Below are 27,694 nucleotides of genomic sequence, written 5' to 3'. Positions count from 1 at the left end.
GGGCGCCATACACCCAAGGTAGAGGTAAGATCGGGCCCAAAAAAAGCACCCGAGCCCGACGCAGGCCCGAGGGGTATTAAACCCGACCCGGACCGAGCCCGACTAATTAACTGGATTTGCTGGCCCGGCCCGAGGGGGCTCGAAATTACATATTTTATTTATAAGGAGGGGTGATTTATGATAACAAATTAAACTCTGCCTTTTGTTACAACATCTAGGCCTAAGTTAAATAAAACTGTATAAACATTTACATCTTTTATATTTCTGTGTCTGCACTGCAGATGTTACATTAAGCGACAATCTGTCATTGACGGGTTTTTTTTTTTGAGGTAGCGAAAACATTTAAGGGCGTCCGTCATTTTGACGACTTGATCATTGGGCCATAATCCACAGCAGCAGTAGTAGTACGTCCTTAAGATTTTAGCGCGGCACTATCATTGAGGGGGTGTTGACGTGTTGTGCCCTTTTCCGACTCCTATGCAAATCCCCCCCCCCCCTGATCGTATTCTATATAAAACGCTTATTAAAACAATAAAGCGAGCTAATTATAATAATTGGGAGATCCTAGTCTATATAACGCGTTTATTTAAACAATAAAGCGTGATTTTATTCTGCAAATTGCGTTTTTTAACGCGGATGAAAATGTCACCAACGTCAATGTACACTTCCGACAAAAGCGATCGTATTCTATATAAAACGCTTATTAAAACTCTTACCAGAGTGCGTTTTCCTCGTCAGTTCTCCTCTCTTGAGTTTATCCTTAACTTCTTGTTGGTCCGACTCCATATCGGGGATACCAGGCCAAAATCACGCGAATTTGCGGAGGGGAAGATTATTAAGAGGACAGCATTCACGTCACGTCACGTGCACAGAGCATGCTCTGGCTCCGTTAAAAGCAATTACAGCTCCTTCTCCGTTTTATCCAAATTATTTATTTTATAACAAGTATTCCTTGGTCTAGTATCCATACATAGTTTAAGTATATATTTTTAATGAACATATATTTATAATTATTAATTAATTTAAAAAAAAAAAAAAAAAAAAAAGCAGGACCGAACCCGACCCGACCCGACCGTATGACTGACATTTCAGGCCCGACCCGGCCCGAAATTGCCTCGGGTTCGGGTTCGGGCTCGGGCCATGAATCTTAGCTCTAACCCAAGGCCACCGAGCTGGTATTTCAGATTGTTAAGTGGAGGGGATTTTATCGTCTTATTGTAGACCGAATGTTTATACAGCGCAGTCAATTTATTGCCTGAAAAGTGCTTTACAAATCAAGCCACATTTGTGACCCCCTTAGTCACAAGGAGTCAAAAAGGGCTACAGACGAGAATGACACCATCCCCTGATCTTAAACCAGCATGCGGGCAAGGAAAAACTCAAAAACCTCAGCATGAGGAAAGAAGAAAACCTTGAAAAGGGGCCTAACATGTGCCGATCCCCCTTCCAGGAAGACCAGGGTGCAATAGGTTTAGCACTGGGTAGCAGTACACAAAACATAGTCAACATCAATAATATTTATATATTTGCCCAAATCAAATACATTCCATTTGATTTGAACTTAATTTGATGAGAACTAAATGTCTATAAAGAGAGCCGTTATCACTACTTACCACTTCGGTTATCGCTGGTTCACTTCTTTGCGGATTTTGAATTGAATTGTTTTTATTATCATTGATATCATTGTATAGTGCATTGTGTTCTGATGGACAACTGGGGAGGAATTAGGGAGGCTTGGGTGGGTGTGACTGTGTGCACCGTTGTGATAGGCTGGTGTATGCTGTCAATCAAACAGCAGGTGGGCGGTGTCTCCAAAAACTCCTGGAAAGCAAAGCGACTGCTAGCTTTTAAGGTCTGGTGACATTGACAATAAATTATTTTATTAAATCAGACTCTGAAGCAAGTCATAAAAGCGCAAAAAAAAAATCCTAATCACCGGCTCGTGCTCCGTGGATTATTATCCGATTCAGGCAGAGACTGAGGCGGCGTTGGGGAGAAGGCTAGAGCTTTAAAGCAACTCTCACAAGCTACCCCTAGGGTGCCTGTATTCCCGCGATGCCTGATCCATTACCCATTAAATGGGTAGCCTAGAGCTACAACTCATGGGAAACCATTAAATTCAGTACTCATCGCGGAGCCATGGCTCAGATCCAGGACACCCGATAATAGAGCGCAGCTAACGAGCCGCTCTTTAGACTCATTTCTGACACTGAAAGGAGAAGCCCACTAATTCTGTATAACGACAATAAAACCATTAATTAAACTTTGATTAGATGTTGTATGTAATTTGTAGACCTATAGTTGTTATTTTGTAACAGTGGTATTTTGGAGAGAACGTCGTTGGGCGTCGCCGCAAAAAATACGCAGAGAGGAGATGTGGCAAAAAGGGAACACACTTTATTGCATTCGGGACACATTCAAAGTTCCAGACGTTCAACATCGGCATTTATTTTGAAATATCAGCATGACCCACAGGCAAAAAAGTTAGAGCAGAAGTCAATGGAAGGAGACCAAGAGGAAGGCCGCGATTGACGTGGATGGATGGTGTTATGAGTGCACTGCAGGAAAGAAGTCTAAACCTAGTGGAAGTTAGAGCCATTGTTGCTGATAGTAATGAGTGGAGAGGTGTTGTGAAAGGATAGTGGGATTGTGGACACGTTCTTAAGGATGGGCTGGGCACCCGTATGATGCAGCAGGGGTAAACCAGCTAAAACTGTCGGGCCCTGCTGTTGAACAGAAGAGTGTGTTGTGTCACCACGGCCGCTTTCTTGTGTCCCGTTTCATCTGGAGGGACGAAAGCATGACCAACTTGGGTGCTGAGGTGCTTGACTTGTTTGGGTGTTTGGGCATTTGGGTTGGCCACGGTCCAAAAAATGTGCGTTTTTGCTACTTTTTCCCTTTTTTATTTTTTTTTGTACGTGTTTGTCTTGCTGTCGGTCACCCCTCTTGAGGGATATGACTGGGGTAGAATAGAATAGAATAGAATAGAATATGCCTTTATTGTCATTGTTACAACATGGGATATGCTGTGACAACGAAATTGGACGACTCCAGTCCCACATTTACAGTGTGGATAAGGAAACAAAGAAACAAAGGAACAAAGTACTAACTGACTTTGTTGTCCTCGGCAGGGGGGGGTGCTGTGAGGGTCAAACAGAGTTCCCGAATGTTTGATCTTATATAGATGTTTAGTTGTCTAGATAGATGCCTAGATGCCTAGATGTCTAAATGTCTAGATAGATAGATGTATGTCTAGATAGATAGATGTCTAGATAGATGTCTAGATAGATGTCTAGATAGATGTCTAAATAGATAGATGTCTAGGTAGCTGGATAGATGTCTAAATAGATAGATGTCTAGATAGATAGATGTCTAAATGTCTAGATAGATAGATAGATGTCTAAATGGATAGATGTCTAAATGTCTAGATGGATAGATGTCTAGATGGATAGATGTCTAGATAGATAGATGTCTAGATAGATAGATGTCTAGATAGATAGATAGATGTCTAGATAGATAGATAGATGTCTAAATAGATAGATGTCTCGATCGATAGATGTCTAGATATCTAGAAAGATAGATGTCTAGATAGATGTCTAGATGTCTAAATGTCTAGATAGATAGATGTATGTCTAGATAGATAGATGTCTAGATAGATAAATGTCTAGATCGATAGATGTATGTCTAGATAGATAGATGTCTAGATAGATAAATGTCTAGATATATAATGTCTAGATGTCTGGATAGATAGATGTCTAAATGTCTAGATAGATAGATGTCTAAATGGATAGATAGATAGATGTCTAGATGGATAGATAGATAGATGTCTAGATAGATGTCTAGATAGATAGACAGACAGACAGATAGATAGACATGCAAAAAGTTAACGAATCAGAACAATTTGGAACGATGTAATAGACCCCTGGTAAACCCAATGAAACTCAAACAATGCTCACCATTTGGGAGGCTCCGTTCATTCGGTCATTGAGAGTGGATTCAGTGTTCATCCCAATAGCTGGAGCCAATACAGAGTCACTGCTGCTCCTCACCAAAAGGGGCGTGTCTATGACAAAAAAGAATCTTTATTATTGTAAACATAATTTTCCAGCAGGCGGTATTGGTTATCGTTTTGTCATCTTAATGCAGGAAAAAAGAACAAGTGCCGTTTGGGGACGAGCGAAGAAAAAACAGTCGTTATGTTTTTGCACAGTTTCATTTGGCAACATCAAAAAGAGAAATTGTCACAAGATACGTTTTCACAGTTGTGTGCTTTCGTTTAGGGGTGTGATCAATGTTCCCTTTAAGCTGCACATTCTCAGCGCATGAGAAAATCTAGCCAGTTCACAAAAATCAGGGCTCCGAAATAATTAAGAAGCGAATTAAGTCAAAGTTAGAGTGCATGAGGGTAGAAATACACAGGCTCCCCTGACGCTGTGTTCTAAATGCAGTATTTGGAAGTCAAGGTCGAAGTAGAACGAAGTTGAGTAACGTCAGTAGAGTTTTTCGAGAACCGGCTTCTTCGGCTCGGCTCACGAAAAAGAACCGGCTCTTCCGGGTCCCAAATGGCTCTTCAGGTTGTCTTTGCTTTTTTAATCCCAACGTGACCAAATATTATGTAAAAGTATGCATAAAATTACTTAAAGGAAGAGGGAATAGAACAAAATAAAAGAATAAAATACCAAAATGAAAAAGAAGTAAAAAGAAACAATAGGAAGAGAAAAAAAGAAAGAAAAATTCTGAAAAAAATCCAGAAAAAAAGAAAAGAAAAAAAAGGAAAAAAGTAAATAGAGAACAAAAAAGTAACAGCTAAGAAAAAACAACACAATGAGATTTTTTTAAATAATTTTTTTAAAAAGGAGAAAAAAACAGGGGAAAAGAAGAAAGAGTTTGTGTTGCATTTAAATAATTTCCAATTATATCAAGTAATCTTGTTGCCAACATTGTACTTCCACTAAAAAAATTGATTAAATACAGGTCTGTATCTTGCAACCGACTAAATAAGCCCCCCAAAATGTTAGTATCATGCAACAAAAGATACCAGGAAAAAAAAATGGGAATCTTGTGAAAAGAATTGGTGTGAAAACAATTGACGTTTGTAGGCCGTACAACCTTTGCAATAGTACATGAGTCAATTCATACAAAAGAGAAAAATAATTTTGCTCTGCCAGAAAATCGGCAAAATGTAACATGATTTCAAGTTTTGGACATGTTTGATAATGGATTAGTTGCTACACTTGGCATTGCCGTTGCTCACTGTTGTTTCAAGCGTTGCTCACAGACTTTGTGTGAACGCTCAGACTTGTGGAAAATTAGAGGGAACATTGGTTGTGATGGCCTGCGAGAAGGAGACGAGTATGTTTGTCCTTGAATTTGATGGAACTGTAGCGCCTACCAGTGAGCAACAGGTCAAAGAACCGGTGGCCGGGATGTAAATTAACTACCACAAATAGGGTGATGACTCAGAGGCAGTTGATAAACAACTGCCAGGAAAAACCACAACCAGGAGGGGCCAACACGTGATCCTGCAGGGGAGTTAAGACCAATCAGAGCGAGCTAAGGACAACTGCAATATACACATAGCCAATAGAATTATGCTAGGATGTATTTTTGCTGTGCTATTTGCATATTGTATAGTATAAATTAAGGCTGGGCTACTCAGATGGTGTGCGCCTGTGGTGGGAACAGAGACGCACAAGATTGAATTAAGAGGGACCCGAGACCCAGTTGTTTGTATTAGATTTGTGTGTTAGGAATAAATCCACTCGTGTGTGAAATGCCGGCTTCCTGATACCTTTCTATTGCAGAACGAGCGTGCGTATTGTTGGATGAGTGGCGTTTGGGGAAGGTCAGAAATTGGAGTCAGATTACCGTATTTTACACACTATAAGGCGCACCGGGTTATAGGGCGCACCCCCCAAAAATAGTTTTTGGTCTTATATTTTCCATACATAAGGCGCACCGGATTATAAGGCGCTACAACGGGAACGTGGACAAAACAGATAGTTCAGTAAAACTTATTACCACCTTAACATTCCCAAAGCTTGCAAAGAAGCAAATACGTGTCGTAGACATATACGGAAACAGTGTCTATACGATGTCACTCAAATGCATCGTTCCGAATATCATTCTTATATCATTCGGATTCAAGAAATGCCAACCATTCCTTAGTTTCTATTTTCTTTTTCGCTCGCAACTTTACTGTGCATATGACAATAAACACTTGGAATTGAGTTGAATTCACTCAACTCATCACAGCAACATCAAGATCGTTCTAAAACAAGATACCGGGAAAATATAAAGCCGCATAGCTCACCTAAGTTCTCACGTTCAATAATGATACGCAACCATGGTCTTCTTACAACCGTGAGTGTAGTAAATCCAGGAGAGTAAAATATTTACAAATACAGACTAATGAAACATGTTTCTTTATGGCGTAGTTTAGCAAGTTTGCTATTCAGTCATCTTTTTCGGCCAATTGCAGGTTTTTTTTTGGCCCTTTAGCCTATCCGAGGCTCCGAATAACTTCAGCCAATAGCGATCGATTTAACGGATGCTTGACACATCTTTTTCGGCCAATTGCAGGGTTTGTTTTGGCCCTTTAGCCTACCCGAGGCTCCGAATAACTTCAGCCAAAAGCGATTGATTTAATGGATGATTGACACATCTTTTTCGGCCAATTTCAGGGTTTGTTTCGGCCCTCTAGCCTATCCGAGGCTCCGAATAACTTCAGCCAATAGCGATCGATTTAACTGATGATTGACACATTGGTTAGCCAATGAAACGCCGGTATATAAATCCCAGCATACACCGCGGACTACTCCGCGTTTTGGGGAAAATCGAGTCGACGGCTGTTGCGTAAGTTGAGACCTTGCGATTTAATATTGAGCCATATATAAGGCGCACTGTATTATAAGGCGCATGGTCAGCTTTTGAAAAAAAAAGGCTTTCAGGTGCGCCTTATAGTGCGGAAAATACGGTATATTCTATTCTATTCTAATAATTTACTGCCCCTTTAACTGCAGCCAGGTCAGATGAGGCGAGTTCAACATCATCCTTAGCTGTTAAATCTGCCACCACGCCCTCGCAAGCTGGCCCAGTCTTCTGGTACTGGCCTTGTGGTTCCTACTCTGTTATTCCGCCGGCACCACCTGCCATCCAGCTAACCACCCGACTCCTTGAGGCCTGAACCGTCTTTGATTTCTCTTTGCACTTTCAGTCTCTGTATGACCCCGATTACTAAGTAGATTAGGACTGGAGCCCATTAGCTAAGCATGAATGGACTAATTGCAGCCCCCCTACCATCAACCCTCTCCTATTAGACATCCTCCTCCCTTTTTTTTCTTCTGTTCCGAGACACATGGAGCACCCTCCTGCTTCTCCAGTCCCAGGGACCTCCAGCTAACTTAGTTAGAATGTCAACCCGTAAACCCCCCTCACAAAGAGACACAGCAATATCCGAATACCCAGAGCTTTTTCCGCGCACAAGAAAATTTAGCCAGCTCACAAAAATCAGGGCTCCAAATTGCTAATTAAGAAGCGAATTAAGTCAAAGTTACAGTGCATGAAGGTAAAAAATACACGGGTTCCCCTGACGTTGTGTTTTAAATGCGGTATTTTAGAGTCAAGGTCGAAGTAGAACGAAGTTGAGTCAAGTCAGTAGAGTTTTTTGAGAACCGGCTCCTTCGGCTCGGCTCACTGAAAAGAACCGGCTCTTTCGGGTCCCAAACGGCTCTTTGGGTTGTTTTTGCTTCTTTAATCCCTATCTCATCTCATTAGCTGCACCGCTTATCCTCAGTAGGGTCGCGGGGGTGCTGGAGCCCATCCCAGCAATCATCGGGCAGTGGGCAGGGGACACCCTGACCTGGTTGCCAGCCAATCGCAGTGGGCAGGGGACACCCTGAACTGGTTGCCAGCCAATCGCAGGGCACACAGGGACAGACAACTCTCTCGCTATCCTCAGTAGGGTCGCGGGGGTGCTGGAGCCCATCCCAGCAATCATCGGGCAGTGGGCAGGGGACACCCTGAACTGGTTGCCAGCCAATCGCAGTGGGCAGGGGACACCCTGAACTGGTTGCCAGCCAATCGCAGGGCACACAGGGACAGACAACTCTCTCGCTATCCTCAGTAGGGTCGCGGGGGTGCTGGAACCCATCCCAGCAATCATCGGGCAGTGGGCAGGGGACACCCTGACCTGGTTGCCAGCCAATCACAGTGGGCAGGGGACACCCTGAACTGGTTGCCAGCCAATCGCAGGGTACACAGGGACAGACAGCTCTCTCGCTATCCTCAGTAGGGTCGCGGGGGTGCTGGAGCCCATCCCAGCAATCATCGGGCAGTAGGCAGGGGACACCCTGAACTGGTTGCCAGCCAATCGCAGTGGGCAGGGGACACCCTGAACTGGTTGCCAGCCAATCGCAGGGCACACAGGGACAGACAACTCTCTCGCTATGTAAAATTGTGCACAAAATGACTTAAAGGAAGGGGGTGGGGAATAGTACAAAAAAGAAAAAAATACCAAATTGAAAAAGTAGTGAAAAGCTGAGGAAAAAAGCTTTCTTTTCTTGGAGAAACATGCACACGTCCACAATTTTGAGTTGAGTCATTCTGAGGCGAAAAAAACGTGTACATTCAGCTTTCAAGCGAATTTAGGTTTTTATTACTGTATTTTTTTCGGACTTTAAGTCGCACCAGCTGAAAAATGCATCATTCGAAAGGAAAATAATCGCACCTAGGGTATAGGTTGTTTTTTGGGGGGGCAAGTTTGTTTGATAAAATGCAACGCCAAAAACAGACACGCAATTTAAGGCCGTTTAAAATAAAAATAAAATTGAAACTTTGTATACTAAGGTTACATATTTTAGACACGCTCAAATCCGTCAGCAACGATGTTAGGAGTTATTCAGATAACTCTAGTATAAAGGACATGCTTATCAAACTATCATTTACGCGCCAAATTACTAAATTCAATGAAATCTTGATTGCAAGTGTCAATTTGCAGCCCTTTGAGACTCCTTTGTGATTAAGGGCATCACAAATAAACATGACCTGAGGTTTTTGAGTTTTTCCTTGCCCTCATGTAGGTTTTAGATCAGGGGATGCTGTCATTATAGTCTGTGGTTTGCAATAGTCTGTGGTCTCCAGTCCTTTGAGACTCTTTGTGATTAAGGGCGTCACAAATAAACATAACCTGAGGTTTTTGAGTTTTTTCTTGCCCTCATGTAGGTTTTAGATCAGGGGATGCTGTCATTATAGTCTGTGGTTTGCAATAGTCTGTGGTCTCCAGTCCTTTGAGACTCTTTGTGATTAAGGGCGTCACAAATAAACATAACCTGAGGTTTTTGAGTTTTTTCTTGCCCTCATGTAGGTTTTAGATCAGGGGATGCTGTCATTATAGTCTGTGGTTTGCAATAGTCTGTGGTCTGCAGCCCTTTGAGACTCTTTGTGATTAAGGGCGTCACAAATAAACATGACCTGAGGTTTTTGAGTTTTTCCTTGCCCCCATGTAGGTTTTAGTTTAGGGGATGCTGTCATTATAGTCTGTGGTTTGCAATAGTCTGTGGTCTGCAGCCCTTTGAGACTCTTTGTGATTAAGGGCATCACAAATAAACATGACCTGAGGTTTTTGAGTTTTTCCTTGCCCTCATGTAGGTTTTAGATCAGGGGATGCTGTCATTATAGTCTGTGGTTTGCAATAGTCTGTGGTCTCCAGTCCTTTGAGACTCTTTGTGATTAAGGGCGTCACAAATAAACATAACCTGAGGTTTTTGAGTTTTTTCTTGCCCTCATGTAGGTTTTAGATCAGGGGATGCTGTCATTATAGTCTGTGGTTTGCAATAGTCTGTGGTCTCCAGTCCTTTGAGACTCTTTGTGATTAAGGGCGTCACAAATAAACATAACCTGAGGTTTTTGAGTTTTTTCTTGCCCTCATGTAGGTTTTAGATCAGGGGATGCTGTCATTATAGTCTGTGGTTTGCAATAGTCTGTGGTCTGCAGCCCTTTGAGACTCTTTGTGATTAAGGGCGTCACAAATAAACATGACCTGAGGTTTTTGAGTTTTTCCTTGCCCCCATGTAGGTTTTAGTTTAGGGGATGCTGTCATTATAGTCTGTGGTTTGCAATAGTCTGTGGTCTGCAGCCCTTTGAGACTCTTTGTGATTAAGGGCATCACAAATAAACATGACCTGAGGTTTTTGAGTTTTTCCTTGCCCTCATGTAGGTTTTAGATCAGGGGATGCTGTCATTATAGTCTGTGGTTTGCAATAGTCTGTGGTCTCCAGTCCTTTGAGACTCTTTGTGATTAAGGGCGTCACAAATAAACATAACCTGAGGTTTTTGAGTTTTTTCTTGCCCTCATGTAGGTTTTAGATCAGGGGATGCTGTCATTATAGTCTGTGGTTTGCAATAGTCTGTGGTCTCCAGTCCTTTGAGACTCTTTGTGATTAAGGGCGTCACAAATAAACATAACCTGAGGTTTTTGAGTTTTTTCTTGCCCTCATGTAGGTTTTAGATCAGGGGATGCTGTCATTATAGTCTGTGGTTTGCAATAGTCTGTGGTCTGCAGCCCTTTGAGACTCTTTGTGATTAAGGGCGTCACAAATAAACATGACCTGAGGTTTTTGAGTTTTTCCTTGCCCCCATGTAGGTTTTAGTTTAGGGGATGCTGTCATTATAGTCTGTGGTTTGCAATAGTCTGTGGTCTGCAGCCCTTTGAGACTCTTTGTGATTAAGGGCGTCACAAATAAACATGACCTGAGGTTTTTGAGTTTTTTCTTGCCCTCATGTAGGTTTTAGATCAGGGAATGGTTTAATTATAGTCTGTGGTCTGTACAGCCCTTTGAGACTCCTTGTGATTAAGGATGCCACAAATAAACACGATTTAACTTATACCTGTTAACAACTCCTCTTACACAGGAGCTGCTTCCTCCTTCAGGGCAAAGGTTGAAATTATCAACACTGGCCTAGACTGCCCAATTGGGGTTGAGTGTGAAATCATATACAGTACCGGTAATAATAGATTGAAATCGCAGCAATATAATGAAGTGTTAATAATTTCACATACAAGTCCCCCTGGAGCACAGGTGCCAAACAGGCAGCCCGCGGGACAGATCAGGCAAGAGGGATTGAATCCGGCCCGCGAGACTACACTCAGAGAAGCGCAAGAGAAAAACAAGCTGCAGGTTGAAATAAGTCAACTTGATGTTGCCAAAGCCAGGTGCCTCGAGACACTGTACTTGTATTTATTTCTCTAACTCTCTCTCGCTCTCTCACTCTTTTTGTATCTCTCTCTCTCTCACACTCTTTCTTTCTTTCTTTCTCTCTCTCTCTCCCACTCTTTTTCTTTCTCTCTCTCTCTCTCGCTCTCTCTCTCTCCCACTATTTTTCTTTTTATCTCTCTCTCTCTCCCACTCTCTCTCTCTCCCACTCTCTCTCTCTCCCACTCTCTCCCACTCTTTTTCTCTCTCTCTCTCTCCCTCTCTCCCACTCTCTTTCTTTTTATCTCTCTCTCTCCCACTCTTTTTCTTTTTATCTCTCTCTCTCTCTCACACTCTTTTTCTTTTTCTCTCTCTCCCTCCCACTCTTTCTTTTTCTCTCTCTCTCTCTTTCTCCCACTCATTTTCTCTCTCTCTCTCTCCCAATCTTTTTCTCTCTATCTCCATCTCTCTCTCTTTCTCTCGCTCTCATACACTTTCTCCCACCCTCTGTCTCTGTCTCTTTCACTCTCTGGGTCTCTCGTTTTCTCTTCCTTTGTTGCTCTTTGTCTCTTTCTCTCTCTGCGTCTTTTTAATTTCTTTTGCTCTAACTTCCTTTTTTCCTTTTCTCTCTTTTCTCTTTCTCTCTTCCTACCCTTCGTGCTTTTTCTCTTTTCTCTCCTTCTGTCTTTCTATTTCTCTTTGGATTTCTTTCTCCCTCTGCATTTTTTCCCCTCTCTCTCACGACTTCTTTTTCTCTCTTTTGTTTCTCACGCTCTCTCCCTCTCTCTCTTTTTCTTTCTTTGTCCCACCCTCTCTCCTTTTCCCTCCCTCTTTCTCTTCTTTCTTTATCTCTTTTTCTTTCTCTTTAATCTACTCGTCCGGCCCCCGACAGAATGTTTGTTCTATGGTGTGGCCCCCCGAGTTAAAATGAGTTTGACACCCCTGCCCTGGGGTATAAGTCGCACCCCCGGCCTAACCATGAAAAAAACCTGCGACTTGTAGTCTGGGAAGTAGGGTAATTGGCTCTCTAACGTCCATTTGATTATTCACAATAATCCAGTTCTGCTGGCGGAAGAACAAGGAGTGATTCTGTAATCATTGAGGTATCAACGAGTCGGTGTTTGTGAGCCTGTTCACGGCTGAGCAGTTTGTTTGAACAGAACGATTGGACTTCAGTCCGGCCCGGCGGGATGATTAGACCTGCATTGATCTGTTTCTACGTGGACACACATGCGGACGGTCCGGGAAGTGAGTCCTTATCGCATCAACCCATGAGTAGCCTGAACCGGGTTGCTCCGTCGATTGCAGGGAAAAACAGACTACTGGACAATTAGTACAATATACAGTCATTGCTTTTCCACACTGGAAAGCATTCTGGCATACAAAATCACTGCAACACAGCCCAAAAGATCATAGGCTGCTCTCTGCCCAGTGTTGGAATTATTACTTCGTCTGTTCTCCTCTGCACTATCGTACTACAGTGTTATTGGTACTGTTTACCTGACTTGTTTACCTGACTGCCCATTTTGCACATCTGGTTAGCTGCTCCTCTTGCACTCTTTGCACTACTGTAAAATACTATACATAGCCATAATTATTTAGTATATTATTAGTACTTCAATACTCCAACTCAATACAACATTTTATTTATATCTGTACATTCAAAGAAACTGTGCGGGTCAGCTGTATCGAGATTTCGTTCTGTATACACGTGTACTAGAATGACAATAAAGTAGATCTGAATCTGAATCAATACACACTTACATTAGTACCGTATTTTCCGCACTATAAGGCGCACCTAAAAGCCTTTATTTTTTTCAAAAAGCTGACCATGCGCCTTATAATACAGTGCGCCTTATATACGGATCAATATTAAGTCGCAAAGTCTTGCAGCTGAGGCAAGCAGCCGCCGACTCGATTTTCCCACGAAGCGAAGTCGTCCGCGGTGTATGCTGGGATTTATAAACCGGCGTTTCATTTCCTTACCTATGTGTCAATCATCATTTGAATTGGTCACTATTGGCTAAAGTTATTCGGAGGTAAAGGGGGCGGATCCTTTTGATCATTTACAGGCTCGCATAGGCTAAAGGAGCGAAACAAAGCCTGCGATTGGCCGAAAAAGATGAATGTGAATCACACGTTGGGTTGCACTACAACAAAGAGAAAACATTTTTTCACTATTCTGTATTTGTAAATATTTGACTCTCCTGGATTTACTACACTCACGGTTGTAAGAAGACCATGGTTACGTATCATTATTGAACGTGATGGCTGCAAGAGAACTTAGGTGAGCTATGCGGCTTTATATCTTGTTTTAGAACGATCCCGATGTTTCTGTGATGAGTCTATTTTTAAACTCAATTCAATTCAAAGTGTTTATTGTCATATGTACAGTAAAGAACCCCGTTCCCCTGCTCAATTAAATTCTTACTTTGCTGTCCACAGTTGCCAGGAAAAAATAAAATGGAAACTAAGAAATGTTTGGCATTTCTTGAATCCCAAGACTTTAACCTTCTGAATGATATTTGGAACGATGCATATGAGTGACATCGTACAGACACTGTTTCCGTACATGTCTGAGACACGTATTTGCTTCTTTGCAAGCTTTCAAAATATTAAGGGGGTAATAAGTTTGATTTAACTATCTGTCTGTTTTGTCCACGTTCCCATTGTAGCGCCTTATAATCCGGTGCGCCTTATGTATGGAAAATATAGGACCAAAAACTATTTTTGGGGGGTGCGCCCTATAACCCGGTGCGCTTTATAGTGCGGAAAATACGGTATATATATACACACCGGAGCCACATCCCCCTAGTGGGAGGTGCCTAGAGTCATTTCTGACTCTTTTTGGGAGATTGATTCAGAGGAGGGGATTCCCAGCCCCCTCGCTCAACCCAACTGAGGTGTTGGGAGTCATTAGGTGAGCAAACCCCCCAATTCCAACCCCACAAATTTACAATTTGGTAAACAATACAATACATGACACTCAGCGCTGTGTGACTTACTGGCTTTAAGTACGGCCTCATTGACTTCAATCTCCCCTTCGATTGGCTCCTGGAGCTGCATGTGTGAATAGTAGCTCAGTGGCTCTGGACTGGGTGGAGCACTGGAATCCCCATTAGAGATGCTCCCCCAGGGGCTGTCTGTCATTCGACGCTGCACTTCAAACAGCGCCACCAACTGGAAAAGACAAAATGTTATGTGAAAACTAGATTGCATCAAAGGGCTTCTGTACAAATCACACTTTATAACAGGGGTCGGGAAATGATGGCTCACGAGCAGGGTTGAGTAGGGTTACTTTAACTGGATTACTTTGAATTACTCCAATACCAAATATGCTAATAAAAGACAAAAGAAACCAAATATGAATAAAATGATGACTCACAACACGTGGTAAGCTTTCTCTCCTGGCTTTGATCTCCGGAAAAACTAACATCAAATGCCACAGAAACAAAATGAAAATAAATCCAAACAGCTCGCCATCATACGGGCAGCACGGCGGCGCAGTGGTTAGTGCATGTGCGGCACAGTTCATGTCTTGGGAACCTCCTGCGTGGGTTCAAATCCAGCTCCAGACGTCCAGTGCGGAGTTTGTATGTTCTCCCCGTGTTTGCGTGGGTTTCCTCCGGGCACTCCGGTTTCCTCCCACGTTCCAAAAACATGCATTTCAGGTGAATTGGCCGGTCCAAATTGTCCCTAGGTGTGAATGAGCGAGTGAGTTGTCTGTCCCTGTGTGCCCTGCGATTGGCTGGCAACCAGTTCAGGGTGTCCCCTGCCGCCTGCCCGATCATTGCTGGGACGGGCTCCAGCACCCCCGCGACCCTACTGAGGATAAGCGGTGTAGCTAATGAGATGAGATGAGCTTGCCAACATCATTTTTGCCATTCCGTGTATTCCGTTACTCCCCAAGCCTGCACAAAATTTTGTCATTTTATTCATATTTAGTTTCTTTTGTCTTAGCATATTTGGTATTTGAGTAATCCAAAAGTCATTGAAAGTAATCCAGTTAAAGTAACCCTACCCAATCCTGCTCACGAGCCATACACGGCTCTTTACATGAGTACATATGGTTCGGAGGCAAAATGTAACTATTGCACATTTCTTTGTGGCGTTCCAGAATCGGGCGATTTCATCCCGGTTTCGAACAAAAACAAATGGGAAAAAAATACCTAAATGAAAAAGTTGTGAAAAGCTGAGAAAAAAAGAAACAAAAGGAAGAGGAAAAAGAAGGAAAAAATCAGAAAAAAAAGCCAGAAAAAAAAGAAAAGAAAGAAACAAAGGAAAAAAGCAAATAGAGAACGAAAAGAAAAAAGTAACAAGAGAAAATAAACACAATGAGATTTTTTTAAGGAATAAAAAAAAAAGAAAAAAACAGGGAAAAAGAAGAAAAAGTTTGTGTTGCATTCCAATAATTTCCAATTATAGCAAGTCAATCTTGGTGCCAACATTGTACAGCCACTAAAAAATGTGATTAAATACAGTTGTGTATCGTGCAATCGACTCAATAATCCCCCAAAATGTTAGTATTATGCGACAAAAGATACCAGGAAAAAAAAGAAATAAAAATCTTGTGAAAGAATTGTTGTAAAAACAAATTTGTAGGTTGTACAACCTTTGCAATCGTACTTGAGTCAATTCATTCAAAAGTGAAAAATAATTTCGCATTGCCGGAAACTCAGCAAAATGTAACTTGATGTCAAGTTTTGGACATGTTTGCTAATGAATTATCTTGCCACACTTGGGATTGCCGTTGCTCACTGTTGTTTCAAGCGTTGCTCACCGACTTTGTGTGAACGCTCAGACCCATGGAAAATTAGAGGAAACATTGGTTTACAGTCAGGCTGCCATCATTACAACCCCGTTTTGGCAGTAAGGTCGCTAAGAAACCCTTTAGATGGAAGCTCATTTATCTATGTTTGGTCACCGTTGATATACTGTATGATGAAAAACACAGATGAAACCAAATAAATAAAAATGTCAGCAAACAACTCAGAGAAAATTGATTGGGTGGGGTTTTTTTTCCTGACGCGCCCATGGGAGAAGCCGACACGCCAGCTTGGGAGAAAGGCGTAGGAAGAACTTAAGAAGATCGAGAAAGACAGACGATCGGAGAGCTCACGAAAGGAAAAAGGCTCGACGAACAATAATTCGGCTAATTCGATGGAATTCACTTAGTTTATTATTTAAGAAATGAAATCTGCCCCCGAGTGGAAATGCCGGTCTCTTGTCCATCTTTTCACAAAAAGAAACGAGCATGCGTTGTTAGGTGAGTGAAGGTTATGTTTGGTTAATGGAGTCAGATAACTAATTCAAAAAATTTGGTAAACAATACATCTTAATAGTTAAATTCCTAACAATAGGTGCATAAACTACTGTAAATTCCGGACTTTTAAACTACCGTAAATTCCGGATTTTTTTCCCAAATGTTCAGCCCTGCGGCTTATTCAGTGAAGCGGCCAATTTATGGAATTTTTCCAAGTTTATACATACATTGTCTGTAAAGGAAAGGTACGTTCCGATAATGAGGAAGAGACGCCCTTGATGGCGATAGTTATGAGGAGGAAGTTGAGGACGATCTACCGTGTATTTCACAATTACGGGATGCTTTTTTTAACAGGCACGTTTGATACATTGCGAGCGTGATCCTACTAGCGTGTTGGTACCTTTCAAAGGAACGGTTTGGGATGAAAGTTATATTATTATTATTAAAGTTTTGAAAACTCTCTCGGTGTACCGTCTTTCTTCGTAAATATGTGTCACCATGTATAATATGTATTCGCAACTGTATATTTTTGTAATGTATTTATTTTAGAGATTTATTCTGTTATGTGTTCTACGAGCGAATCAAAAAGAAGGGGCGGAGCAAACGCGGGCTGATGAGAAGTGGTGTAAAGCTGAGTTACCGGTAGATCTGTCTGTTGTCGCAGCGGACAATAGTGGGTATATATTTTCCCACCTTTAACTTTGGAAATCTACATTTTGTTTCCTTGGATTACTTTCAACGGGACCCGGACTTTACAAGTGTGCATCATACGTGAATTACGGGTATCATTTTCCATTCATGATGCCGATTGTGGTTCTAAGACTGTCTACCATTTGTTTAGTTGAGTAAGAGTCCCGGCTCCTAGGCTTTGTAGCGTATTATGAACTGACCGATAATGGATAATGAATAACGAAGATAGAACAATAACCCTTAAAAATCCCCTCCCTGCCGGCTGTGGGATTCCAACTGTTGCGGCATGTGTTGGATCGGTCAGGACCACGCATCGGCCCGGTATTGCAGTACCTCCGGGAACGGTGCATTCGCACTGATCGCACCTTGGCCCTGTGGCTAGGACCTTGACTTAGCCTCTTGGCTGGGAGCAAGTGTCTCGGCCTCTTGGCTTTGTAGCGTATCATGATTTGACCGATAACGGATAATGAATAATTGATAAAGAATATAGAACAATAAACCTTACAATCGTGGAACTTACAGCCTGGTCTGGGTTAAGCTTGTGATTGTGTCACAAGGTTTAGGTGCGGCTTGTGAAAGTACAAAAGTGGCTAATTACTTAGAAAGTGGTGGGTGCGGCTTATAATCAGGTGCGCTCTAAAGTCCGGATTTTACGATACTCATACAGGCAAATACAATGTAACTCGCATTTTCCACCCCACCATGATGGCGTCTTCCACCTCTACCTCCCACCCGGGGCCACGGCAGAGATTCGACCCTCCCATGTCTGTATATGACCATGCGCAATTGGAGTCATGAATTGAGGGAACTGACGGTTTTAGAGAACAGGATGAGAAAACGAAAGCCCCGAGACCGCAAAAATAATCTGATTGTGCCGCTTGATGAATGCATTTGCAGCTTTCTTTCTCCTTTATCAGCTTTCCTGCTTCCTTCTTTATCTCCATCCATTCCCAGGGGCCGTTTCTTTCCCTTGAGCTAAGCTGACTGCATCAATCAAAGATGAGGCCCGGGGGCCGAGTGCTCGACGTGTGGACAGACACGACAACGTGCACATGCGCATTCAAAGAGATTCGCCTCTTTGTGTTCACTATTTAAGGGGACTTTTTGCAGTGTTTCAGTGTTCATTTTAGCTGTAAAAAGTGATGGGTCCCGGGGACTCGCATGCTCAAAAATCTATGGGTCCCAACAGACATCTATGGGTCCCCAAAATTGAGTGTTATCCAGGTTGAAATCGTAAATCGGCGACAAATATATCATATAAATCTATATATTCATTCAGTTGTAATTATGAATTCATTTTCTGCATCAAATTATTGTTGGTAATATACCGATTAAAGGGATCACCACAAACCTGTCTTTTTTTTTATTTTCTCCTTTTATACTTCCTTTTTTTCTTAACTTCTTTATACAACATCATCATTCGTAATATAGTGCAGCAAAGCAAGTGAGCCGTCGGAGAGCCGGCTCTCTTGAATGAGTTGAGCCGAAAAAGCCGGTTCTCTCAAAAGAGACGGACTTTTCACCACACAACTCGAGATCGGCGTGCGGACGAAAACTCGAACCGCGAGACCAAAACAACAATGGTGGATCTGCCTGACGAAAAGTTTGGAGTGCGATAAATCTTTGGTTAAAAAAAATTTAATCAGGTAATATGACAATTTTGTGTCAAAAAAGTTGCGTCCCGGGGACGCACATTGATTTGAGACTATGCGTCCCCAGCAAAAATGATGCGTCGAGGACGCAGGGACACGGGCAAACCAGAACACTGCAAATGCCCAATCTGTGAATGTTTTTGACATTTTCAATTGAACATTGCTTGTAAATATAGAAAATTCAGTCTTGGATCCCTTTGGACTTTCATTAAAACTGTGTATGTGTAAACGAATGACTAGGTCTTCATCTCTTTGGGTCCGACTGCTCTCTTGCTATAAACTATTTCTTTAATGAGGAGAAAATGCATTTATCAGTAATCCAGAAGTCCAAAAATCAAGAGCCTTCAGCTGGTACAAAATGCTGCAGTTCTTTATACAATATAATTCGTAATAGCAATCATCAAAGCAAGTGAGCCGTTTGAGAGCCGGCTCTTTTTAATGAGTTGAGCCAAAAAAGCCGGTTCTCTAAAAAAAGACGGACTTCCGTTCACTACACGACGAGATCTCGTTGGCCGAGATCGGCGTGCAGACGAAAACTCGAACCGCGAGACCAAAACGACAATGGCGGATCTGCCTGAAGAAAAGTTTGGAGTGCAGTAAATCTTTGTTAAAAAAAGTAATCGGGTAATAATGACAATTTTGTGGCAAAATGGTTGTGTCCCGGGGACGCACGTTGATTTGAGACTATGCGTCCCCAGCAAGAATGATGCGTCTAGGACGCAGGGACGCGGGAAAACCAGAACACTGGTGTTTTGAAATGTGACAACACACAGGGTTATGGCCATATTCAAGCAATTTCATGGCCAATATTTCAACATGTCCAGTGCCTCCTAAGAAATAAATCCAGCGCCGATTTAAAAAACGCTTTTTGTTGTTTGCTTTGATGACTTAAGGCCAGTGTTTGAAATATTTTACATCGGGCGTAGAACTTACCACAAGGTCTCCGCCCGGGTGGTCGACAACTTTTTCAAGAAAAAAAAAAAGAAAAAAAAGAAAAAAAACGAAAGATTTTTCTTTATTCCGATTTCAAAATCTTTGTTCGGTCTGGAAATTTCGGAAGTTCGTTTGGCAATCTGCATACTCGGCAGCCAATCAGAAGCCTGCATCGATAACTTCGTGCTTTGATGAAGATAAGACCAATTTGTTGAATCGTCTCATACGTGTTCAAAGAATGCAGGAATCAAATGACGTAAGAGGGAGTTCTTTTTTATTGATCCACAATTTCAACAAGAAACTCAGCGGATCTCAGATATGCGTGGGTCTTTATAAATTTCAACATAGCACGTGTACCCAGTTTGGCCCCGTCCCTTTTCACGTGGCACCCTTATTTGGAAGTGTTTTTAAGTTTATGCCAGTTTATGTCACCTTGCCCTTTGCCGTTATCTGTTGTCCTCCCTTAAGAAGGATTGTTTTTACTAATTCGTCCGCCGAGACCTTCCCGAGATGTAAGCAACATTTCTCCCAACTGTAAGCAAATCTTTCTACATTTCTTTCTAAATGTATGCAAATCTATTCTACAAATGCAAGTTTATTTTCTACAACAGCTTCCGCTCATTTGCTTATTGTTTTCCGAAGTAGACGCACAGAGAACAAAAAAAAAATTGATAAGTGGTTAGGAATCAGATAGTGGGATTGTGGACGCGCTCTTAAGGATGGGCTTGGCACCTGTATGATGCGGCAGGGGTAAACCAGTGAAAGCTGTCGGGCCCTGCTGTTGAACAAAAGAGTGTGTCGTGTCACCCTGACCCGAGTGACATGGCCGCTTTCTGGTGTCCCGTTTCATCTGGAGGGACGAAAGCATGACCAACTTGGGTGCTGAGGTGCCTAACTCGTTTGGGTGTTTGGGCATTTGGGTTGGCCATGGTCCAAAAATGTTTGTGAGTTTTTTTTTTGCTATTTATTTCCCTTTTATTTTCTTTGTTATTGTATGTGTGAGTCTTGCTGTCGGTTACCCCTCTTGAGGGATATGACCAAGGTAGATAGATAGGTTAGGAAACAAGCCAAAATTTCAAGATTCAAAAGAAGCCAACAAAATTGATGACGCTCCAAAACGTAAAGGTACATTAAAAGCATCGCGGCCATTCTGCTTCAACAATGCAGGGGCAGCTGCAATACTTCACACTTGTTTACAAACACGGAAAGGGTTCTATAGATTTTTGGTAATAATTGAGTTCAATATAGAAGACAAAAAAGGAAAGAAAGTTCTGTATGTGTAAAAAGCAGAAAAATGAGCTAATTTTGGACTCATTTTAACGAATATCGATTGCTCCGTAGCAGAGTCAAGTCAAGTCAATTCATTTCATTTTTATTTGTATAACCTTTAATCACAAAGCGTCTCAAAGGGCTGCACAGGTTATTGCACAGACTATTATTACACCATCCCCTGATCTGAAACCAACATGAGGGCAAGGAAAAACTCAAAAAACTCAAAATGAGGAAAATGAGTGCATTCAGCTCATCTTTTGCTTTTTGTTTGATTTATTTTAATTTGTAATTTTCAGAGGACTTGTGACTAAATTGACCAAAATAGAATTGTAAACAGTTCATTTGTTTACATTCAATCTTGTATTTATAGCACTGAAGAGTTAATATTAGAATGCATCCTTTCACTAGGAACCATTTTTCTTGGAAATGTTTGTGGAACAAAGTATTTGCAAGGAAAGGACCAACGTTCAACTGTTGTTTTCTACACAATGGTAAACATTTTGCAGCATACTCTTGATCAGGGTTCAAGTTTTTTCTTGATGTTGCCCATGTGTATATTGCTCTGTAGCCAATATTTAAAAATGAGTCAAAATGGGAAAAAATCCTGGCAACAGCATTTCCCATTTGAGAGAAACGTCTGGCACTGAATAAATTTAATTTTGTTCGTTTTTGCTTCTCATGGTTGAGAAAGAATCTTTTTCCGTGCACTTGACTAAGGTTTATTGAATACTTATTTTTTGGTGGAAACATATGTTGTCCTGGAGAGAGATGGCCGCCACCAGGCTGTACGTGCCCAAGACACTACGGGAAATGGTGTCCCTACCACCCTACTAGTTAAGGGATCCAACCAACCAACCAAAAATGTTTTCATCATGACTGAAACATAACACACTAAAAAATGAAGAACAGTGCCACCTTGCTTTCGCCAAGGAGTTCTGCATGCCAGTAGAAAGTCTTTAAAACCTGAGCAAAAAACAGTCACTTCCATTTCCCTGTACCTTGCACTAATCATCTCATTTTTCCTCATAAAGTGTCTGCGCGTATCCGCGAGCAGGGTTGGGTAGGGTTACTTTAACTGGATTACTTTCAATGACTTTTGGATTACTCCAATACCAAATATGCTAATCAAAGACAAAAGAAACGAAATATGAATAAAATGACTTAATTTTGTGCAGGCTTGGGGAGTAACGGAATACATGGAACGGCAAAAATGATGTTGGCAAGCTGTTTGGATTTATTTTCATTTTGTTTCCGTGGCATTTGATGTTCGTTTTGCCGTTGATCAAAGAGATCAAAGCCAGGAGAGAAAGCTCACCACGTGTTGTGAGTCATCATTTGATTCATATTTAGTTTCTTTTGTCTTTTATTAGCATATTTGGTATTGGAGTCATCCAAAAGTCATTGAAAGTAATCACGTTAAAGTAACCCTACCCAACGAAATTGGACGTGGCACTCCAGTTCCACATTTAACAGTGAGGATAAAAGAAAACAAAGAAGATAAAGGAACAAATAGAATAGAATAGAATAGAATAGAATAGGAATATACCTTTATTGTCATTGTGACAAAATGAGTTGAACATATTGTGACAACCAGGGTTGGGTAGTTACTTGAACTGGATTACTTTCAATGACTTTTGGATGACTCCAATACCAAATATGCTTATAAAAGACAAAAGAAACTAAATATGAATAGAATGACTACATTTTGTGCAGGCTTGGGGAGTAACGGAATACATGGAACGGCAAAAATGATGTATTTTGTCTTTTATTAGCATATTTGGTATTGGAGTCATCATTGAAAGTAATCCAGTTAAAGTAACCCTACCCAACCCTGTCCGCGAGTAAGTGTGTTTGTGTGAAGTACAGACTCTATTGAGATATCGTCGCTTTTGTGCTGTTGTCATCCATCTCACAAACGCTCCCTTCCTTCATTTTTTTTTTCTTTGAAAGAATGATGCATAATTCAGAAGGTGTGTGTGCTGCGTCCTCAAAACAAATGGTAACCCCATCGCCTCGCTTCTAAATAACTGCTTTTCTACACATTTTGGAAAAGATGTTAACGGTAATCAAAAGGTTTAAACTCTGATGGAAAATCTTCTCTAATTCGTTGCGCGATTAATAAAAAAAAAGCAGCCATGGTAAAAAACAAAAAAAAACAAAAAAACCTTTAGACCACAGGTGTCAAAGAGGCGGCCCGCGGGCCGGATCAGGCCCACTAAGGGATTGAATCCGGCCCGCGAGACAACACTCAGAGAAGCACAAGAGAAAAACAAGCTGCAGGTTGAAATATGTCAGCTTGATGTTGCCAAAGCCAGGTGCCTCGAACAAAGACACTGTACTTGGATTTCTCTCTCTCGCTCTTCCACCCCTTTTCTCCCACTCTGTCTCTTTCTTTCTCTGTGTCTTTTAACCTTTTTTGCTCTAACTTTCTTTTTTCCTTTTCTCTTTCTCTCTTCCTACCCTTTGCGCTTTCTTTTCTCTTTCCTCTCCTTCTGTCTTTCTATTTGTCTTTGGATTTCTTTCTTCCTCTCCCTTTCTTTTGCCCCTCTCTGACGACTTTTTATCTTTTGTATTTCTTTCTACTTCATTCTCTCTCTCTCTCTCTTTTCCACCCCTTTTCTCCCACTCTCTGTCTCTTTCACTCTCGTTGTCTCTCTTTTTCTCTTCCTTTGTTGCTCTTTGTCTCTTTCTGTGTCTTTTTAACTTCTTTTGCTCTAACTTCCTTTTTTCCTTTTCTCTCATCCTACCCTTCACGCTTTCTTTTTTCTTTTCTCTCCTTCTGTCCTTCTATTTCTCTTTGGATTTCTTTCTTCCTCTCCCTTTCTTTCCCCCTCTCTCACGACTTCTCTTTTTATCTCTCGTTTCTCCCTCTCTCTCTTTCTTTGTCCCATTCTCTCTCCTTTTCATCCCTCTTTCTCTTATTTTTTTATCTCTCTTTTTCTTTCTCTTTAATCTACTAGTTCGGCCCCCGACAGAATGTTTGTTCCATCGTGTGGCCCCAGAGTTAAAATGAGTTTGACACCCCTGCTTAAGACAGTTTCTAAAATAACGTCTTCCTGGACGCTCGGGGCGTGCATCTTTTACGTCCGGCTTACAACTTACACAACGTCTCCGCCCGGGTGGCCGGCAACTTTTTCAAGGAATTATTTCAAATCAAACGTTTGCTTTATTCCGATTTAGAAATCTCCGTTAAGTTTGGAAATTTCTGAATTTCGGTTCGTTTAGCAATTTGCATACTCGGCAGCCGATCAGAAGCCCGCATCGAATAACTTTGTGCTTCCGGACTTTCCCGAGCGTTATAAGGTCGTGCATTTGCATATCATGTTCCAAAGTAGACGATCAGAGAACACAAGAAATATGGATAAGTGTTGAGGAATAAGGCCAAAACCTCAGCCCCAGAAGAGAGATTCAAAAGAAGCGAACAAAATTGGTGACGCTCCAAAACGAAAACATACATTAAAAGCATAGTGAAAAGAGGAGTTCACGTGGTTTGTAGCATTCGACTCAACGCAAACATCGCATAAATGAAGCCATGTCATATACATGCAATGAATGTTAGAAGTGGATTAATAATAAACTTCATTTGAAAGTGTTGTTCTGTTATATTCTGACAATCAACCCCTAATACTCTGATTAGTCCTCTTATTGTGTTTCAAGTTGTGAAAACTGGGGCAGGCAACTTTATGGCTTTTGAGTTTGAGACACTGTTTTTAGACAATCTTATCACGATAAACCTTTTAGTTGAAGTGAAGGATTGCTACAAAAATATTTTAAGTGAATTCTTTTCAGGATTTTTGATGGTTCAACATATTTTAATCAAGACACACACACACACTCACTGACTCTCAGTAGCCTAGATGGTAAGGCGCCCGCTTTGAGACTGGGAGGTCGCTGGTTCGCGCCTCGGCCGAGTCATTCCTAAGACTTATAACATTGGTAAAATGGCGGCGCCCTCTGTTGGCTGCGGCTGCATCGGCTCGCTACAACGGGTCAGGTGTATCGACATTTCGTTCTGTGTACATTGTTACAAAGAATGACAATACAAAGGAAATTATTATTATTATTATTAAGTATATTTCTTTACTAATAACCAGCATGGTGGCCTAGGGGGTAGGGTGCCCACCCCGAGACTGGGAGGTTGCAGGTTCAAGCCTCAGCTTAAGACTTAAAATATTGGTACTCATTGCCTCCCTGCTTGGCGCTTGGCATTAGGGGTTGGAATTGGGGGGTTTGGTCACCTAATGACTCCCAACACATCAGTTGGGTTGAGCGATGGGGCTGGGAATCCCCTCCTCTGTATCAATCTCCCAGAAAGAGTCAGAAATCTGAACGTGTTCCTGACTATAGCCACCTCCCACTAGGGGGTTATGGCTTCAGTATTTATAAATCAAATATAATAATAATCTCAAGTGGGGACTTAGAGAACAGAACACAAAACAAGAATAAGTAAATAAAACAGAAGTTAGGATTTTGACTGGCACCATGCAGTTGGCTTAATTTTTACCATAGATAGGACTTAAGGTAATTTGCTAGAATCCCCGCTAAGACATACCAACCGATACCTGGTAACATTAGATGAACTTTGGTTTTGGTTTCCCTTACGACCCTACTGAGGATAAGCGGTGGAGATAATGGATGGGTGGTTTTGGTGTCAATCAAAAGGTCTAAGGCTAATGGCCATATCAGAAATCATTTTACGAGTGTTTATTTGTTGACGAAAAGACTGTGGCGAAACAGACTGATTGCAACAAGGAACGTCTAACAATGCAGGAATGCTTCTAGGCGGATTTTTTTTATATCTGTCGGCATCATCACGTGTTTGGAAGTAAGGATTTTACACGGTTGGGTTCACTGGATTGTCCTGGTACTAAATCCATATTTGCAAGGTATGCTATCATCAGTTGACAAACAAGTGACTTATTGGTGATATATCCCAGCTTGATAGTTTTCTGGTATCTTGTTTTGGACTGATCAAGATGTTTCAGTGATGAGTACATTTTGAAATAGTCATCATATCTTGTTTTCCAAGAGTTTAAGATTTCCAATGATATGTGTCATTACCGATTTCAGGGACTGGTACCATCGTGGAATTACGTCTTGGATTATCAGGAGTCTGGTAGAGTGATAGTTAAAAACCTGAATTCACTAGTGAGTGTTAGGTTAACGCTTCTTCTACCTCAATCTAATCCGACACGGCAATTGCCAGTTGTGTGGGATTACCTGATTGGACAGCACACACACTAGCACACACATGAACCAGAAACATAGACTCTTGATGTGAACTGAAGGAATATACACTTCGTGTAGCTTGTCAAGGCAGTGGTAGGGGACTATTTAAAGAGGAATTTTATGCAGAGATGTTGCCATATCAACTTTTTCATGTTCCTCAGTCTTTCTTTGAAGAGATGCCAACAGTTGCATATTGAAGCAAGAGCATCCCGATTGAACATAACATTGCTTTGATTCTGCTGACAGACCCATCCACATCAGCAAGGATAACACTGTTGCTTAAAAATAGAAGATTTGGAAATGCAAAAGAAAAACCCACAAACATCACTTTTAATAATAGAATTAAGAGTGATAGATAAATTGATAGATAGGCTGTACAGACCACAGATTATTGCAAACCACTGACTATTATGACACCGTCCCCTGATCTAAAACCTACCTGAGGGAAAATAATACTCAGATATTGTCAACATAAAATAAAGTTTATTCATATGCTATAGAATAGAAGTGTGTTTTAAGCTTAGATTGAAACATTTCCACTGAGGTTGCAGATCCAATCTCAGGGGGAAAGCATTCCACAGCATCGGGAGTATGCTCTCGAACTTTCAGATTTCTTCTTGGCTCTTGGGATCATGAATAGACCATCATTTTCGGAGCAAAGGCTAACGTGTGTTTGAAAGGACAAATTGGGGTCAAATATGACACCTACATTTTTAACTGAGTCACTCTGGGTGATATTACATTTGTCAGTTATTGAGAACAAGTCACAGCATTTAGATGGACCAAAAACCAACATTTCGGTCTTTTCAGAGAAAAGGCGAAAGAAGTTGAGTGACATCCATTCTTTTATCTCAGTGAAATTTCCACAGTTTAGTGTGGCAGATTCCACCATCAGAAGGTATAGTTGAGTGTCATCTGTTTAGCAATGGAAACTGATATTATACTTGCGAATAATATCACCTCATGGAAGCATGTCAATGCTGAAAAGAAGGGGGCCAAGTACTGAACCCTGCGGAACACCACAGGTAACACTAAAAGGGTCCAGGTGTAATTTCACCCTATTTAACACAGTGCGTCCTATCTGAGAGGTAGGATTTGAACCATAAGAGGACGGTTCCTGAGAGACCAATCCATATTTCGAACCGTTCTAGTAAGATATTATGGTCCACAGTGTCAAAGGCAGCACTAAGGTCCAGCAGTAGCAAGAGTGATGAAGTGCCGGAGCCTATTGCCAGTAGAAGATCATTGGTTACCTTAATCAGGGCGCTCTTAGTAGAGCGGTTAGCCCTGAATCCCGATTGCATGGATTCAAAAAGATTGTTCTCGGAAATAAAATCATTCAGCTGCTGTGCCAGAACTTTTTCAAATACATATTTTAGAATGGTTGAATGCCATATTTTGTAAAGCGCTATGAGCACTGCCTATCTCAAATGAGCCTCTTAAATCAAGTTCATTTACGTTTT

The 27,694-nt window shown here is 41.5% G+C and overlaps 1 protein-coding gene across 2 annotated transcripts in view; it reads right to left on the bottom strand.

The window, feature by feature from the left end:
• LOC148368495 (partitioning defective 3 homolog B-like) overlaps positions 1 to 27,694 on the bottom strand; it is a 237,983-nt gene that overhangs the window by 187,096 nt on the left and 23,193 nt on the right. For both annotated transcript variants that reach the window (XM_088330519.1, XM_088330520.1), the window contains exons 3-4: positions 14,198 to 14,372; positions 3,957 to 4,063 (exon numbers count right to left, since the gene is read on the bottom strand). In XM_088330519.1, coding sequence (XP_088186645.1) covers positions 3,957 to 4,063; positions 14,198 to 14,372 — 282 coding nt within the window. The remainder of the gene's footprint in view (positions 1 to 3,956; positions 4,064 to 14,197; positions 14,373 to 27,694) is intronic.

Source organism: Urocampus carinirostris, chromosome 3, assembly GCF_059441175.1.
Source record: "Urocampus carinirostris isolate Australia breed hairy pipefish chromosome 3, RoL_Ucar_1.0, whole genome shotgun sequence".
NCBI classification, from domain to species: Eukaryota; Metazoa; Chordata; class Actinopteri; order Syngnathiformes; family Syngnathidae; genus Urocampus; species Urocampus carinirostris.
Note: the sequence above shows the minus strand (reverse complement) of the source record. Positions and strands in the feature narration are given on the sequence as shown.